Source organism: Ruditapes philippinarum, unplaced genomic scaffold (assembly GCF_026571515.1).
Source record: "Ruditapes philippinarum isolate M1 unplaced genomic scaffold, ASM2657151v2 ctg38_1_1_1_1, whole genome shotgun sequence".
Lineage (NCBI taxonomy): Eukaryota > Metazoa > Mollusca > Bivalvia > Venerida > Veneridae > Ruditapes > Ruditapes philippinarum.
The window spans coordinates 468,766-488,004 of NW_026860353.1; the positions used below are offsets into that span (position 1 = coordinate 468,766).

General features: G+C 33.7%; 2 protein-coding genes across 2 annotated transcripts in view; both read right to left on the reverse strand.

Moving 5' to 3' along the window:
- LOC132759768 (uncharacterized) overlaps window positions 1-17,118 on the reverse strand; it is a 53,691-nt gene extending 36,573 nt beyond the window's left edge. Inside the window, exon 1 of the mRNA XM_060751609.1 lies at window positions 17,036-17,118. The gene's annotated coding sequence lies outside the window, so the exon portion shown is untranslated. The remainder of the gene's footprint in view (window positions 1-17,035) is intronic.
- LOC132759769 (uncharacterized) lies at window positions 784-15,290 on the reverse strand. The gene is made up of 13 exons (XM_060751611.1): window positions 15,198-15,290; window positions 13,434-13,506; window positions 11,400-11,615; window positions 10,862-11,044; window positions 9,275-9,385; window positions 8,296-8,418; window positions 7,651-7,814; window positions 6,929-7,080; window positions 6,548-6,660; window positions 3,907-3,997; window positions 3,319-3,478; window positions 2,953-3,054; window positions 784-906 (listed from the first exon to the last, which is right to left on the reverse strand). The coding sequence occupies exons 2-13, from the start codon at window positions 13,504-13,506 to the stop codon at window positions 883-885; spliced, it is 1,512 nt and encodes a 503-aa protein (XP_060607594.1). The 5' UTR covers window positions 15,198-15,290; the 3' UTR covers window positions 784-882.
- Window positions 17,119-19,239: the final 2,121 nt, after the last annotated feature.

The window sequence follows — 19,239 nt, forward strand, 5'->3', positions numbered from 1 at the left end:
TCCAGTAATTGCCGAGAAAAAGTCATTGAATATTAAAATGTCTTATGTCAATATTGTCAAACAATACGGTACCTTTTCTAGGCATTTCGTGCGTGACCCCGATCATCAGAAGAAGTGTTAAACTATTTTACAGTATAAGTCAACAAATACAATGTATATTATCAGAATTAGTGATTACATTTATGTATATCATATGACCGTCTCTTTATGTCAGATTGTGTTGATATATTGATAATGAAGCGATGAACTTTGCTGATATATAAAAAATCTGTATCACCATAATATGACAGCAATGTTGTAATAAATGTGAAAATAAAATAAAAGTGTTTTTATCTTACATTTGTAAATAGATTATGCCGTGATAAGATATACAAATTAAAACAATTGAGACAAATATAGGGAGGTAACGGTCTAGGAAAATACCACCCCTCGACCACATTATAAAATATGGAAGTATTTGAGCTACTGATCAATTCTTTAAAGTCTCATCGAAATCGCATTAGTGGTATATAAAAGGATAAGTATGGAAATCTTTAAAAAGAGCCATTGCTCTGATAAAAATCATTAAACTGGGAAATGCTGGCGGTATGCACAAGTAGACTTGGTACTGATTATTCCTGTAATGTTTGGATACAATTGCGCAATAAGTTTCTGAGAAGTAATTCAGACAAGTTTTGTAGCAGGCGACACAAAGAAGGACAGGATTACGAACAGTTTTTATTTACATGTAATAATTTGTCCAACTATATTAATCTCTGGGAATATATTATTTTTCTTTGTTCACATAATTATACATTTCATCTTTTTCTATAAATAGTTTTCTCAATAATCATAATCATCCTCGTGCAGTCTCTGTCAAAACAATCATCACACAAGACATGACTATTGTGGAGAAGTCAAGGATACCTGAAATGAAATTACAACAATATTATCAATTAAACTTATAATACAACAGACTGGTGAGTGCTATGTGGCTGTCAGTACGTTGGTGTTTATGTATTTTCATGGTTCTTCAAGTTTAACGATTCAAAATGAATTCTGAGATTTGAAAAAAAGGAAAAATGTTCAAAATGTATAAAGCTACATTGAACTGATTTTTTCAGAAGAATATTTGCTTGTATATTGATTAAATGTAAACCAAAATAACTAAAGAAAAGAAACACAAATGCCCCGGCCAAAATTCTTGTCAATAACAATTTTTAAGAAAGGGTTTATCCGTTCACTCCGTAATAGACATAAAAAGTGCAAAAAAGAAAAGAAAATATAAACACATTTATATAACTTGGCATGACGTTTTGTTATTGTAAAAAATATAAGTTGGCATGCCATTGCTATTTGATAATGCAGAAGTTGAAAATATTTAACATACAAATAAAAATTCATCACATATGTTTAGGTGAAAGACCTTGACCTAGAACCTAATGACCCCAAATTCCATCCAACTAAGATAAGTTTCTTTAAAATATTAGACATCGGTAAAGAAATACAAAGGCTGTTTAACTAGAAATGTGTCGATAGGACACAGGTGCCCCCACACTCCACTGTTTTGTCAATCTTATGACTCTAGGTCAAATATTTTTTGGGCAACATGTGCCATAAGTTGAAAACTAAAAATCTTTTACTAAGTGAAGGGTTAGAACTTAACAAATACTGAATAAATCCACAAGCGAACCCCAAGGTGCATAAGTACACATGCTGACCAACATTCTTGTAAACTTTCAGGCCTACAGGTCTAATACTCTTGAGCTATGCATGAACAAGTTGAAAATTGCAAATTTATACCAAGTCATGGGCAATAACTCTAAAAATGTGAAAAAAATCCACATGCAAAGTCCCAGGTGTATAGCTTCACAGTGATGTGGATGATTATTCCTGCAAAGTTGATTGATTCTAACTGAAGCACTCAAGGAACATATAAAACAAAAGTCAAGGGCAATAACTCTACAAATACTGGATAGATCCACAAACGAAATCCAAGGTGCACAACTGCATCCCTGTAAAGTTTCATGACTCTAGTTTATTTGAGGTACCACGACACAAATTGAAAATTGCAAATTACCGTTGGTCAATGGCAATAACTCTGACAAAACATATTAATTCACAAGCGAAACCCCGGATGCAAAACTTCACATGCTGATCAACATTCTGACCCTCTGTTAAATACTTTTTGAGCTACATGTGACACAAGTTGAAAATTGCAAAAATTTGTACTATGTCATGGACAATAACTCTACAAATACTAAATAAATCTAAACGAAAATGCTCAGGTACATAACTACACATGCTGATCATTCCTGTAAAGTTGCATGGCCCTAGGTCAAATAATTTTGAGCTATGTGCAACACAAGTTGAAAATTGTAAATTTTTATTAAGACAAGGGCAATAAATTTGCCAAAACAGAATAAATCCACAAGCTAAACCGCAGGTGCACAACTTAACATACTGATCAACATCCCTGTAAGGTTTCATGACTCTAGGTCATATACTCTTTGAGCTATGTGCGACACAAAATGAGAACGGACAGACGAAGACGGAAGGACAGACATGCCAACATTAGGGGTTTATGTGCTTGTTCTCTGATCCTCATAAACCAGTAAAATTACCACATAAACCAGTCGGTTTATGGGATTTCCTTTTTTTAACTAAAATTATGGCTGGAATGAAGCTCATAGACCATTGGATGTTTGCCCGGACAGACGGACAATGGTAAATCTAAATCTCTCCCCCTAAAGTGGGGGCACAAAAATTATATTGTTATTGTTATTCTTTATGTCAACATATATTTATTTAACTTACGTAAGCACAAAAGTTAATTACGCTTTCAACCACAACAAAAAATTTCAAATGAAATAGTGTTGGTAAAAAAGTTTTTAAAAATGTGTTGTTTTTTCACAACAATTGGTAAATTATCAAAAAGTTTATCATACATTTTAAGGTCCCGCTAGAGTATACCTCAGTTACATACAGCAAGTTGCTTATTGTCACCGGAAGTACCGATCTTGGTCGCCTTGACGCTCTCATTTGAACGCTTCTTTTTTCTCGGCTACATGTCGTCTGTAATAATGATACATGTATTTAAACTTTAAACCGGTTATTATTTAGACGACTAGAAGAGATTTTAGTAAATGTGTATACATATATTCGTAAAAACCAATCTTTTGGCAATCATCCAATTGTATGTTAATTTTAAACACTGATGGAATGCCATACGATCTTATGGCAAACTTTCACACTACAAATTTTTTATCTGGAATATTCTCCGAAGTTAATATAAGAGTTTTAGATTGCATTTACATTAACATAACATTATTTGCATACCATACAAGCTGTAGGAGTTGTTTCGGATGGACAGATTTTCAGACTACATTTCAAGAATACACTCTCATAGCCGTAAAATTTGAAGGCATTTAATCTGGCGGAAGCAGTTCCATTACTATAAATGTCAAAGTGACTAATGAGGTCATTGATGACCGCACATCTGAAATATTACAACAAAAAACATATAAAACATTATTTTTATTCACATCTATTGTGTTTTAGTTTAGGCAATAAAGCAATAAAGAAATGTAGATCTACGTTTTTTTATTTATTTATTTTTGTGAGGCAAAACTCTAATATTTTCATATGTAAATCTACACTAGTGGATATGCGATCCAGATAAAAACACGCTACGCACATTCACAATACGGACATTTTGTTTGAATCCCCAACCCTCGGCGAAAACCAGTCTTAATAACTCTTGATTCTCAGGCAGTTACATAATAAAATACAAATAAAAAAATTATTTTAAATTCGACAGTATTGCAATGAATATATATCTAATTAAAAAAAACGTCTATCCAGTTGATAAATTAAAGAGATTTATAAGGATTAAATCAAGATATAATTCGCCAGACTCTGACATACCCTCCATTAGAGATCAAACTGACATAATCTGAGGATGAGTCATCGTTACCCGGATACGCCGTGCAGCTACTTACTTCTAAACTATAGTGTTCTACAAATTTAATGTATAAAAATCAAATCCAAAGATAATCAACGAATTGATATTTTATAATTTAAACAAGCGAGGCAATATAGGCTTGAATATAACTTTGCTATACGTATTTTCACGCCTTTTCACCGCCGCCCCTCTTGTGGAGACCTTGAATAGTGAAAAAATGTCCTATTTAGACCCCAACACTTGTTTTCGTTTGAGGATTGTTGTTAAACATGTGATCATTTTTTTTCGGAACCATCCCCTTTCAAATGGATTTATGAAGGGTTTGTCATAGTGGGGATATGCCCCCTTCTGCTTAGGGGTTTAAAGGGGGCAGCAGACACTCATCTCCAAGAAATTGTTTGGTTTTGGACTTGGGGGAAGCTAACAAATGGCATCAGCCCGACCTTAAGGTAATGTGTAACCAACACTGAAAAGCCTTTGACTTTATCTTAATCCATTGAGAAGTTGCAACACTTTGAAATCAGTTTTGATAGCGAAATAGTGATTTTGGCAATTTTGAGATGTCTCCTCAATGCCATGGTATCAAGAAATTTAAGAATGAGTTTCAGCTACAAAGGCTATGGTCCAGCCAAATGTGAAAAGTATTGGAGCCTTTTCGAATTTGAATTTGTAACAGGGGGATTTTCAATGAAAAGAGCCATTTTAAAACTTTATAGAGGTATTCTAGGCAACTTTATGAATGCGTTATTAGTTAGTATAGTAGTTATCCACAAAAATGTGTTTTTCCATACATTAGTCTACATAAAGCAAATCACTCCATGGGAAGAACCAATTTGGCCTGATGTTCGTGGTTGATAAAACTTTTGTAAACATCTATAAATTTATGCTACATGCCAAATGTTTAAGATCTGTGCTTTGTAGTTTCACACAATAAGACTTAAATGTGTTTTCCTCCATAAGTTTATATGAATCAATTGACCCTGGGGCGGCCAAACATTGACCCTTGGGTCATGATAACAGTTTTGCAAAGGTCAACAAGGTTATGCCGCATGTTAAATATCTTAGCTCTTGGCACTGAAGTTTCACCCAATTAGACTTAAATGTTGTTTTTCTATATAAGTATTCACGTACAAATGAGGTGACTCCCGGGGTTGGCCATATATTGACACAAGAGGCATGATAAGAAATTAATATCCATAAGGAAATGCTACATGCTCTTGGCATTGTAGTTTTACACAATAAGAATCCTATAATTTTTGCTATAAAAGTCTATATAAAATAGATGCATGATTAATATCCATTTTGTAGTGGCCAACAAGACAATGATACATGACAATCTTTTAAACTCTTGAGACTGAAATATGTTTTCTCAGTAAAGACTATACCAACCAAGTGACCGCAGGGGCGAGGCCAATTTATACCAAGAAGGCATGATTAATACCAGTTATGTTGTGGTCCACAAAGTGTGCTTTATAGTTTTCTCAAAATAAGTCTAAGATGTGTTTTTTACTATATATAAGTCTCTATAAATCAAGAGTCCCTGGGGGCGGGGCAAAAAAACCAAAGGTCATGATGAATATCAGCATTGTAAATGTCAGTAAGGTAATGCTACATGCGAAATATATATAAGCTCTAGACATTGTAGTTTTACACAATGAAAATTAAATGACTTTTCCTCTATAAGTTAAGTAACTCTCAGCTAAAACATGTGTTCTGCTGCAAAGTAATTTTTCTGCCGAAACGTTAAAATTTCTTTCTACCGGTTTGAAAGATACAGAGCAGACAAGATAATTATGAAAATGACTAAGTGTGAACTTGACCTTTATCTAAAGAAGTTCGAATCTGTGCTCTCATGGGTTAATATCTCTGCCTAGTAGTTTCAATTACCTTCCACCAGTTCAAAAGAAACAGACAAAATTGCTAACTGACGGATGGAATATAATAGAACAGGCATCCTTAAAATCATATATCCGAGTTTAGGTACTAGTTACATTTATATATGGCGACATTCAAGCTACCTTTTAATTGAATAACAATTAATTTCACCACAAGCATTGACATGTGATCTTTTGTAGTTACGGTATATTTTTGTATTCTTCCCAAGCGCAAATTAAGCGGCTACTTAAACTTATCATCTTTTTTCATAAATACTAGCCGGGTAGCTGACAGGACAGCCTTGTTATTTTTAAACAAAAGTATAAATTGTTAACTATTTCTAAAAAATAATAAAAAAAAAATTAACGGAGAGGAAGGCATTTTGCGGCCCCAAGTAAATTTTTCACTGCATGTGCTTGTATGCTTGATATGTATACAACAACTTGCGAAATTAGAAAGTTTTAAACCCCCAGTCGAGGTCCGAACCCATAGCGGTGCGGGCCAAGAAATTAAGTCAGCGTAATTACCAGAAACACTGATCCACAGAGACATTCTGCCTTATTTGGAAAGAATTGTCGTTTGAAAAACACTACCATAATAATTCTAATTGAAAATTAAGACAGAATTACAAATTGATGTAGTTGGAATAGAGTAGGAACTATCGCACAACAAAATACAGTTGTAAAGAAATCCCGTATTTTGTATCGCATTTTCATGTGTCATATTTACCTGGAAAGAGTATGGTCCAAGTTATTTCCTTTCCCACAGTTGTTGAAGCTGCACTTAGTAATGACTTCACGCTGTATGTAGGATCGATTTTGATGTCATCGTCTATGCCTAGCCTGGTTGTAATAAACCAATAGAATCATTTGTACTTTATTTGTATATAACCAAACACTTCAATAGGTTAATAAACCGAAATAAGTTAAAATATAATTAAACATGACTTGTCAGAAGCGCTAAGTTTTGTTACGCTTATCTGCATGAAAAAAAACCGCTCATGATTAAGATTAAGAAAAGCGGAACAAATCAAATAAAAATGACAGGTTCCCTGTCTACAAAAACAGACAATTTTAAGTTGATGATCCATAATAAAAACAAAATTCTTACTGTGTTGAAAAAGAACTGTTTACTGAATGAATAACTCCTTCATCGGAAATCTCCAGACAAATTAATTTTAGTATCACCAGATTTCTGCCGCCATGTACCTTGTATGTAACCACTCCACTGTACGACCCGTATGTAACGATAATTTCCTCATCCTGTGTACAATATAATTAAATACGAAAACTCTCCATTTAATAATAAGTGATAATATTTATTTAGACTGAATACTTATTTTTTATTTACGAGCACTGTTTCTAGAAAAATATCACAACTCGGCATCTGCAAGAGAGATTCGTATTGGATTCGTTTTCCAGATAGTTAATGGTCATTTGAGGTAATAAAGTCATTTTGTATTTAAAAATACTTTTGTGATGCGCATTTCCCTCCCTTGAAAAACTCATAATCAAGGCAAGCGGCAATAAAAAGGCTATTTCTTAATATACAAAACGATAAGAAAGACACTTAAACTGCAAACAGAATATAACAAATACCCATTCATACATACTGGTAAAAGATTGTTTCTGAAGATACTCCCTTATACATTTCTCAACCTCATAAATTTTGTCAATAATATAAATCTACTAAAAACGAAAATTACTTACTTTCTACTGCACTTGCAGTTTTTATTGTGTGTTCGGCGCGCAAACCAGTAGCGCATTTCAACATTAATCTTTGCATTTTCAGAATTGGAAAAATTTAAGATACAAATATTAGCGTTTTTATACCTTTGAGCATCCAGTCAATGTCACAGTTGTTGCATTTTCGTCGTGCACCGTACAAGGTATGTCATTTCCGTTCTCGACGACTTGCATGGCAAATAAGTAACTATCTTCCGGCAGATAGAACAGGTTAATACTGTTATCGGGATTACACCGGTATCGTAACTGAGCTAAAAATACAGTAAAAGATATAGTTAGATTGTGGATGTCAGTTGATTTAGAAGTTCTAGTCAGTGCGTCATACACTATATTGTGGTGAAATTTAGCCAAATGGCCCTCCAACCAACCGCGTTAAATATTTGTAACTTTTTATAACATATTATTATATGGACAGCAGCAGGGTCGTTGCTCTAAAACTGGGACGGTAACATATTGAAGATAAAATAGCCTATATACGAGATCTACTTAAGATGTCTGTGCTCAAATCAAAACAGGTATATCATTTTCATTCTATTTCTCTCATTGGTTCGTAATTATATAAGGTACAATCAAAATGCAGTAAATTACAGGATCGGAAAAACCTGCGCCACCACCTGAGGTTCTTTTTCCCACTACCTATAGTTAACCGGGCCTAGCACCGCTTTTATGCCGCTAACAGACAAAAATTGTGTTCTTAACGATGAATAAACTCAGAATTGTGTCTGTACATACAAATACATGAAACTCCATTGCCGTTATATCCCCAATTACAAGTACAAGTAAAACTGCCGGGCGTATTGTCACATTTAGCATCTGGAGAGCAATTATGGTCACCATCGGCGCATTCGTCAATATCTGAAATCAAACGAAAATGTGTGTATCATCAAACAGTTCTTTTGTAAATGGATAAAGAAGGCTTTTACATACAACAGCCCATGACTCATGCAGGATAATTTTAACAATATTGAGGAGAAATATTTTTGGCGTCAGCAGGCTTTAAAACTATGGTTAATTATACAAACATAATTCGTCCTTAATTTACGAAATGAAATGAGGTAGCAGTAATTAAAATGAGTTTTACATTTAACAGGATGTTTAAATCGACAGAACAACTTCAACTTTTAAAAGCCACATTTTCTGAACAGGTTTTATACATCAAGTAAAATACCTCTTATTCATTTATTTATCATATCTTTACTTTCGTTTCAGTTTCATGTTTAGCTCTTAAATCGATTAATCGCTGAATATTGTTTCGTGTTTGTGTGTACGTACATGCAGCCAAGCAAGGCTATAGACTGCTGGAAGTTCAGTTTTTGTATTTGGATAAATAAATCCCTAATATTTTGAAAGAACTATTTCAAAATGAAAATACAAAACATCAGCAGACTAACAGTTAATCAACATAACAAAAATCATCCAGTGTTCAATGACCTACAGTTGATAGCTTCATTCTTATATTTTGAATGTAGCCTTTACCGCTTAACTTTCATCTATTATGTTTTTAACAGTGCGCATTTGTAACTTCTGTTCATATTTAATAAACAGTACATGGGCATCGTGTTTAATGAAAATAAATGTTTCTTATTTTCATCATTAAAACATTCACGATTAAAGATATGATTTGCAGAGTCATTAACAAATTTCATTTTAATACACCTGCGAATTTAACATTCAGTGGTAAGGAAATAACATAGGAATCTAGTTAACTTACCCGTGCATATATTACCGTCCCCTTTATACCCTGTATTGCAGATACACGTGTAGTTTCCATTGACACTTACACATTCAGCATTCACGTCACAGATGTTAGGAAAATAACAGCCTGAAAGAAAAATTGACACGTGTAAGTAAAGGCACAAATTGTGTTAACGATAAAAGCGGTCAATAAAATGCGTGTTTTTGCAATACATTTTAATCATATTGAAATAAAGACGTTTCAACTTTACATTTGAGTCAATTTGCACACAATGTGCAAGAGATATAATGTTTATGCTTTGGAAAGACGATGTCTATTCTTGCATGTTAAAGGAGCAGACTTGTTTATTCTATTCAGCGTTGCTAAAGGAGAGCTTCCTGATGTAAAGCTCGTTCTATTGCCACTATTTAGTATTAAGCGTCCTAAAAGTAACGTGCTATAATCCGAGCGTCCACTGTTTTGGTAATTGTCATCAAGAAGTATTCTTCACGTATACAGATTGTACTATCATTTTACATCAGTAGACCGTTTTATTACGTATATGTTAGTGTTTATTAAGTGGATTATTTTATAATAAAGAACCCCAAAGGAAGCGACCAGTTTCTTCTTGTATTACTTTATTAAACAGTGATTAACAATTCATTAAATGCATACACGTGCGCGTTAAGTTAATAACATTTCTATTCGTTTACATTGTAAATCACATGATTATTAGGGACTATTGTTGCACGAAAAAGTACGAAATAAATTTTTAAAAAAAATCAATAAATTATTTCATTGCGGGGTTATCAAATTAATATCTTCATCATTCCGTATTTTCAATTTTATCGTATTTTCATTGATGCTAATGTCTAATCATTCATTTTGTTTGTCTGTGTTAAATATGGCATTAGCCATAAAACTTTTATCATGATTGTTTGTTTGTTTAATTGGGTCGACACATTATATGTCATATGGCGACGTTCCAGCTTTACTGGTGTATGAAGACCTCAGATGTCCTTCAGTGCATTATTTCAGGCACGAACGGGCACCTGAGTAGAACCACCGACGTTCCGTAAGCTAGCTGGATAGCTTCCTCACATGAAAGAATCCAAAGTCCCTGTCGGGATTCGATTTTGTTTTTTGTTTTTTTGTTTCATTTTACGCCTTTTTCCAACAGTATTTCAGTCATATAGGCGGGTAGTTTCCTAACCATCGTTCCTGGGGAGTTACACCAGTACTAGAAGCCACAGCGGTGAGGGGCAAGTGGTTTGAAGTGAACGACCTTAGCCACTCGGCCACGGATGCCCCTTCTATCATGATAGACGACAGTGAAAACCTATATGACTAAAGGGTAACTAATTGTATTAATAAGCTTAGCAATGCCTAGCATTTACTACACAAAAATATAAATAAATAAGCTCGTTTTTAATAATGATCTTTATGAAATGATAACTCTAAATGTGTTCACATTATCATTATCAGAGGGACATGTATGATTCACTGGCGTAATTTAACTAGCGTGCTCGTAACTGACGTAGTCTACGTAGAGTGGTTATGTTACGTTTGCCCGTAACACATACCATGAGTGGTAACTTACCCGGTGCGTTCCAAGGAACGTACCATGTGCGTTGTTCTCGCAGATGTAAAAGTTACTTGACGGGCATGTATTATTTTCCCATATACTGGCCGGTAAACTGTCCGTGAAATTGCCCATGTTTAACAATGTCCAGTTTGTCACATGCACGCTGGTGTTTTCTTGTCGTAGCCATAAACATACTTCAGGGGAAGTAGGAAGTGATATTTCTGTAACGAAAGTTTGCTACATCTACATTATAAGGCCTCATAAATCATAAAGGTTATACAAATAAATGACGAATTATAAACACAGTTTTGTTTGCAATACTTGCATCATAAAAGATAATTATTAATTCAATTATTCAAAGGATGTAACAAGCAGAAATTAACTGAATATTTCTATTCATATTTTCAAAATTCGATAAAATAAGAACAGTTTAACGAAATATACAAATGCATGTGACTTTAGAGAAAACAGTGTTCAAATTTAAAAGCAATCCGTTACAAACTTTTAAAATGAAATGGTTAAAAATTGCCCCTCTTGAAAGAATATATATTTTGCAAAGTTTCCTTTTGCTCTTACCTATTAGCTCCCGTTCGCAGATATATCGGACAGTAGACTGGCAGGTAAAATCTTTCCACCCAGAGACGGTTTCATTTGAGAACAAAGTAACACAGTCTTCATTGTTTGAACCGCTCGGACTTCCGTTGACCCAGTTCGAAAAAGTCAAAGGTTGTCCCGAGTTCCAAATAAATTCACCTTCGTCGTTCTTACTACTTAGTCCAATCCAGAATGTGCCTTTTTTTGCATACAAAATCAATCGTAAATCATTGGGCATTCCAAGATACATTGTTAATTTTACTTGTAATATTAGTGTGAAAGATGATTTGAGTACTTGTGGGAAGTTTCAGAGAACAGTTGGTCTAATCTCTAACGACAGATAAAAATATTATTAAGATTAAAAGGTGGTAGTGTGCTTACATGCTAAAAAAACATACCAATGATTAAGCAGATTTAAATAACAAGGCACAAGCTGACACTAGCATATGAATTTGATTGTTCTATCTACGTGCGCCTCCAACTTATTAGTATACGTATTATCCAATATACCAAAATAAAAAATTGTGGAAACCACCTTTCATAAACCACAGTACGTACACCTCTCCGTCGAGGCTGATTCTCCTATAAATTACCAACAAATGTAAAGTACAGCGACTCTTTACACTTTTTTTATTATTTTATATATTTTCATTATTATGACATCGCTGACAATTTGATAAATATTATAACTGTAGATTTTAGAATAAGTCAATGATCATAATAGACAAACCCGTGAATAGGGACTTCTACAACTGAGTCATATTATTGACATAATGACAAATATGCATTGCAAAAACACATCATTTTATGAACGTTCCCAATTTAAAATGCATTATAGCATAAACAGTGATCAAGTTATCATTTTCTCAAATTTCAAACAAATCGAGAGAGAAAGAGAGAGACGTGTCTCGTGTTAAAAATTTGCGTGTTCTTGTAAAAACAATAAGGATGAAATACTAAGTAGTAAAAAGAAATTGTCTAAAAATGAATATGTCAATGTCACTAAGTAGCCCTACCCCCACACACTTATCATATAATACATCACTAATACAATCTTCATGTCTGGCTGCTATGCTAAATTATCAAATCAAAATGATACTTGTAACCTATTGATTACAATATCACCAGCCACTAGAGGCGTCAAGTTTATCCATTTAAACTGGTACGGTCGGTTTGTAGCTAAAAAACTGGTTAGAAAATTCAATAACCGTAATTACGGTTAGTATTTCATAATTTGGAGTTTAAAATTGATTCTAAGTATTGCATGTACCTTGGGTTTTTTTTAACAAGATATGACAATTGTTTGTATTTTAGTTGTACTCATCAACGTATTTTTTTTTTCGATCTGATCGAATACGGTACGACCCTAGCTCCATATTCTGATATTGTAATTATTATGAGTACAACAAAATACTAACAAAATGGCATATTTTGCCATAAAGATACATAGAAAATTTTAAGGAACACTGATCGCTGAAAATATCTCACTATTAGTCTATAGATCTATGGGAATACATGTATCTCTCAGGCATTATAGTAAGATAAACAGATTTAAATTTATTTAATATACTCTTCTCGTCTGATCATTTTTGTAAAATAGTGGAAATAAGAATCCCTTTAGAACGTCTAAAACGACAAAATTGACAAATGTTGATAAAGCCTGTTCATAGACGGTACTGGAAAGTGCAAGCTATCATTCACCCCCTTGCACTGGCTTAACCACAAAATGGTAAAATTTTGAATTTAGAAGAATTCGGTTGATGTGTCCATACGGCGTTTATCAGGAAACCTTCAATGTGACACGTGAGTGCCATTCCATGAAAGCGGCATATGGTCCCAAGGTAAAAGAATGCGTTTTCCCTAAACGAGAAAACAATTGACGAAACTAAATAAAATGGAACTTTGAAAGGGGGTCAAAGGTTATAAAGCCTGCATGTAAAAAGACAAGTTTAAAACACAGTTATCATGCCCTTACCTCCCTAAAATAATAATAAAAAAAATTTATAACTAACTTACCATCACTAGGAATAAAAATTGGGGATTCGTCAAGAATTTCTACAAGTGTCGCGTTCTTTGCCTGACATGCCATCTAAGGATATATATAACAAGAACTGTCGGAGGACAGTAACGCTCGACTATTCGAAAATTTATCACAAGGGTGTTTCATAGAGTATAATAATGCTTACCTATATGAATACATAAAATTGTCCGAAAAGGTACAAACTCTTCAAGTTTCAATACATTCCCTTCAGTAGTTATGGAGATACAAGCTTACATACAAAAACTTAACCAAGAATTCATGAGTCGAAAAAGGGGCATAATTATGCAAAAAAGCAAATCTGAGTAATGGGGCTTGTACCAATCATCTTAGATAATCACAGAGACCAAGTGTGTGAAGTTTCAATACATTCCCTTCAGTAGTAATGGAGATACCAGCTAACACGCAAAAACTTAACCAAGAATTTTTAAGTCGAAAAAGGGGCACAATTATGTAAAAAAGCAAATCAGAGTTATGAGACTTGTGCTAATCATCTTATATAATCACAGAGAACAAGTGTGTGAAGTTTCAATATTTCCCTTCAGTAGTTAAGGAGATACCAGCTTACATACAAAAACTTAACCAAGAATTTCTAAGTCGAAAAAGGGGCAAAATTATGAAAAAAAAAGCAATCAGAGTTATGGGACTTGTGCCAATCATCTTAGATAATCACAGAGACCAAGTGTGTGAAGTTTCAATACATTCCCTTCAGTAGTAATGGAGATACCAGCTTACACGCAAAAACTTAACCAAGAATTTTTAAGTCGAAAAAGGGGCACAATTATGTAAAAAAGCAAATCAGAGTTATGAGACTTGTGCTAATCATCTTATATAATCACAGAGAACAAGTGTGTGAAGTTTCAATCAATTCCCTTCAGTAGTTATGGAGATACCAGCTTACATACAAAAACTTAACCAAGAATTTCTAAGTTGAAAAAGGGGCATAATTATGAAAAAAGCAAATCAGAGTTATGGGACTTGTGCCAATCATCTTAGATAATCACAGAGAACAAGTGTGTGAAGTTTCAATCAATTCCCTTCAGTAGTTAAGGAGATACCAGCTTACATACAAAAACTTAACCAAGAATTTCTAAGTCGAAAAAGGGGCATAATTATGAAAAAAGCGAATCAGAGTTATGGGACTTGTGTCAATCATCTCAGATAATCACAGAGAACAAGTGTGTGAAGTTTCAATCCATTCCCTTTATTGGTTAAGAAGATACCAGCTTACATACAAAAACTTAACCACAGGGACGCCGACGCCGACAAATGGGTGACTGCATTAGCTCGATTATTCTGCGAATAGTCGGGCTAAAAACAAAGCAATTCAATAATTAAATTGAATTTATATTGCGGTGATGTTTTAATGATACTTTTTGCGACGTTTGAATTTTTTAAATCATGCCCTCCATGCATTAGGCAAATCGTCTGTTATTTGATAAACCTGTGATTTACTCGCAACATGAACAAGGTAGGCGGAAACCAAACTGTACTTGAACCGGAAATGACTGTTACTATACAGTTACTGCTTGGCAAATAAAAAGCAGGATAAAACCATATTAGTTCCGCCAGTTCACAGTGACGTGTAGTTATACCAATAGCTGAAACGGTAACATATCAGTAATTTCTATAATTTATTTAAGAATACTCTAATACAAAGTGTTCTGCAAAATTACATTTTGAATTAATAGGTTATTTAATTCGAATATTGAGACAAACAAAAATTGTCAAAAAACTCTTACGTTCGCCTGGTCCCAGGTTACTGCACCTGTGCTATAGTAATAACACTTCGTGCCATACAAGACCCATCCATCTTCACACGCTGCTGATACAAACAAAAAGATATGTGTATTACATTTAACCAAAGCTTATGTGTCATTTTCATTACTTTCATTCATTAAAAGCTCATGAACTTTATCTTACATTCGTAACTTTCTGTTTCCAATTTTACAAATTTGTAATATAAAGAATTAATAATATACTCGTACTTTGTAGCAATACGACGAGCAAGTCATCACACCTTTACTAGGTCTTTATAATACACATGTATTATAAAGAAAAATACCAAAAAGCCTGAATTTAGTAAACGTTCTGTGATTTTTAGGAAAAAGAAAAGAAATACTTAATGTAGTCTGATTTGAGTACAAGTTTTATGATTATAAAGAAAAAATTACAAAATGCCTGATTTGAGTAAAAGATGTATAATTTGAAAGAAAAAAAAACCAAATATAGTCTGATTTAAGCATAATTGAGTGTTTTGATAACAAACAGCCCGATTTAAACATAGGTGTTTATAATGGCCATTAGGAAAAAGGCCATTAGATTTGAGCATTAGTTTTATGTTTATATAGGAGAAACAGAACCTTATTTAAACATTCGGAGATGTTGAAGATTCGGAGATGTAATCGAAAGTGCATCTCGAGGTTATAAGACAACATAAAGGCTATATAATAATGTCTTGTTTACATTACACAGATCGTTTAATCGATAAATGCATTATAAATTCAGGCATTGAAACAAATTTGTTGTAAAATGGTCATTTCGCAGAATTTGTGACAAATTGTAGATATGTTAGTTTTTAAAAAAGGCAGCAAAGCAATACCTTTTTAACTAACAATGCATATCGTTTCGTCATTTGTGATATTTAAAGCAAATGTACTGTTGTTTTTGCATTACATATTCAATAATGTGTGGGTCATATATTTTCTTCTGTTTCTTTAGATGACAAAACACGATTCTAGCTGATTAGACAGTTATATCTTTATTTTAAGAAATTTTATTTGAGACCTATGTTGTAACAGGAGGCAAAAAATAACAAGAGACGACGGCCGCTTGACAAATGCCCGGACAAAAACGATTTTAAAATGCATGACCTAGTTACGAGTCTTGAATATTGACCAAAGTTTTATGGTCATATTGGTTTCATGTCAAGACTTATAGGCTTTGGAATGTGAACCCAAATTATGATACCGAAGACGTGTGGTAAGTTTCAAATGAAAACTTTCCGGAGTTTTAAAGATATCAATGTTTCATGTAAAACAATCTAAGTTCACAAAGGGCAATAATGCAGTCGATTGCAATCTCAAAAACATGTACATGTATACTGTTTCAAGAGAAAGCCTTTAGTAGTCTTGAAGATTGATGATGCATACATAGAATTACCAAAAGATCACAATTGCCATAATTATGTCAAAATAAATGCTAGAGATATGAACCTTGGGTAGTGAATTAATTTCATGATTTCAAATAAGTATGTGTATAAGGTTACAAGCAAATGTTTTAAGTGGTTAATGGGGCACTGCGATGTACAAGGTTTCTTCATGATGCTGAAACTGAAACGAAAAATTAGTTTTCTGAAATGGCGCCGGACTAAAATTCACCAATTTAAAAGGCATAGATCGTTTATAAATCACTGACGATTAACAAATGAGACAAAGAAGAAGAAAGCAATGTGTTTTTTGTTTAGAAAGTAAGATATTTAAATAATTTCAATCGCATAAAAATTGTCAATAAATCATCAATAATATCGAAATTCACAAATAAAGATAATATTTGTAATGCATAAAGTTTCACTACTAACCTCTATATTTCCATCGCTATCCGTTGTATACACATATATCCAGTCAGCCACTTGTATATATTGTGACAGTGTGAGTTAATCCTCACAAACACGGGGGAGGAAGTGTTACACGAAGGATGGAGTTCTTATGATAACTTGTTTGGAGTTCTCATTGATAACTGTCACGGAGTTCCTGGAAAACGTTACGGATTTCTGTGGAAAACTTTTCTATATACTTGGAGAACTCGCGTAAAAATGGTTATTTTTAACTTTAAATGGGGAGTTTGAGGTGCTAAATTTAACTTTGATAATTAAGCTTGCCCTACATATTGTATTTTGTTTCAGAAAAAATCTTTTAGTCCATATTTTGTCGCCTTTTTTTAAAAGAATCTGGTAGTTTTGAGAAAAATTACCAAATTACTTGCTAATTCGTACATATTGACCTTTTCATTTTGTGATATTCTTCGTTGCTATACTTAATTACCTAATTATTATGGAGAGTTGCAAACATAAAGCCAATGCTAATAAATTTATACCCGATTTTTCAAATGTTACGGAGTTCTTGCGATAACTCAAAATATGTCCTGGAGTTCTTATGATAACTTTTGTTACTGCCAGTGTGTTTTTGTGCTTAATCACGGCACGTTTAAGCGTATTTTATTAGTCAATAAGTGTGTAAATCATTATGAAGCATAGTCCGCTTATCATTTGCACAAAAAATTTGGTTATATAACGTTGGTTTTGATCGTGTTTTTCAGTTCAAGAGATATTTTTCTTACCTCCGTTTCTTGTGTTTTTTGTGATTGTTTTGGTCTTTTTTGTGTGTTTTTTTTTTTAAATTTTATTGGAATGGCTGTAAACATACTTGATGTAGAGAATTTACTTACAGGATAAAAATACGCTTCGAATTTAATACTCAAGCATGATTTCGTCATATATACATTATTCCTGGCAGTTTTAGAGAACATTAAGTAAACTATGCTATCGGTGTGCATGTAAATGGTTTTCAGCAAAATAGGAGGTAGTATGCACTACCTTTATCTAAATTTAATGAGACGGGTGTCGTTTTTTATGTATTCAACGGGTATTTCAATTTCTAAAAGGTATCAGTTTTTGTCATAGAAACGTATAAAGTTCTATGACTATGGTATGACGATAGAAAAGTAAGTCTGCAATAAGATATGTGAGTCACCGTAAGGTTCATCGTTTATCGACCTTGTCCTTTCTCTATTAAATCCAAATGTAACATCACGTGACGTACAGCAATCTCCGTATTTCGGAAAATTACTGCATACATTTTTCTTATCAAAGTTGGAGTCCTAATTGTGGAAATTTTGCAACAACTTTTGCTGTTATTGATTACAAAAATATATTGTCGAACTTCTTTCGCTCGAACCCGTAGGGCACGTGCAAATCTGTCGAAGAGATCGGTAGTAATCGGTTGATTTTTTATGCATAAAAAGATCATACATTTTGGGTGCATGGGTGTGAAGGGAATCCCGGTTATATACGATAAGTAATAGAAAGAGCACCGAAACACGAGGCTATCTGATTTGTACAAGGGGGCGTAGCCCCCGAGTATAAATCAGATTGCCGAGTGTTTTGGTGTTCTTTCTCTTTTGTATCATAGTCAAACATAAAAACACGTTCCCTGTTGTCACATTATTAAACCCCGGGAAAAAGTAACCAATGATCGAGCATCTGAATATGATATTTCTGCCGCTTTCCCTTCTCTGCCGTCACAATATGTAAACCCCAGCAAAAAATGAAGCCAATCAACGGGCATGATCTGGAGTGCGGGTAACTGATACCTGCACTCCAGTTACCGCACTGTGCATGTATATGTATACGATTTAAACTCTGACACTTTTTTCAAAGAAAGGTCCCCAAACTATGATACAAATGGTATATTATGATACAATTTACTTAGCCGCTTCTTGAGGGAAGCCCAACTTATTGTCTGCTTTAGAAAGGCGGTTGCTTAAAACATGTAACTGAGAAAAAAGTGTAAGTTTTAAACAATTTTTCCTTGGCGGTTTAAGCCATGTTACTGCTGATTCAGGTTTTCCTGAAGATTTCTTTTTCTTTGTTTGTTTCATTTTACGCCTTTTCCCAACAGTATTTCAGTCATATGGGCGGGTAGTTTCCTAACCATCGTTCCTGGAGAGTTACACCAGTACTAGACTACCTTCCTCCGTGCTAAACTACCAAAGCATTTCCCGGGG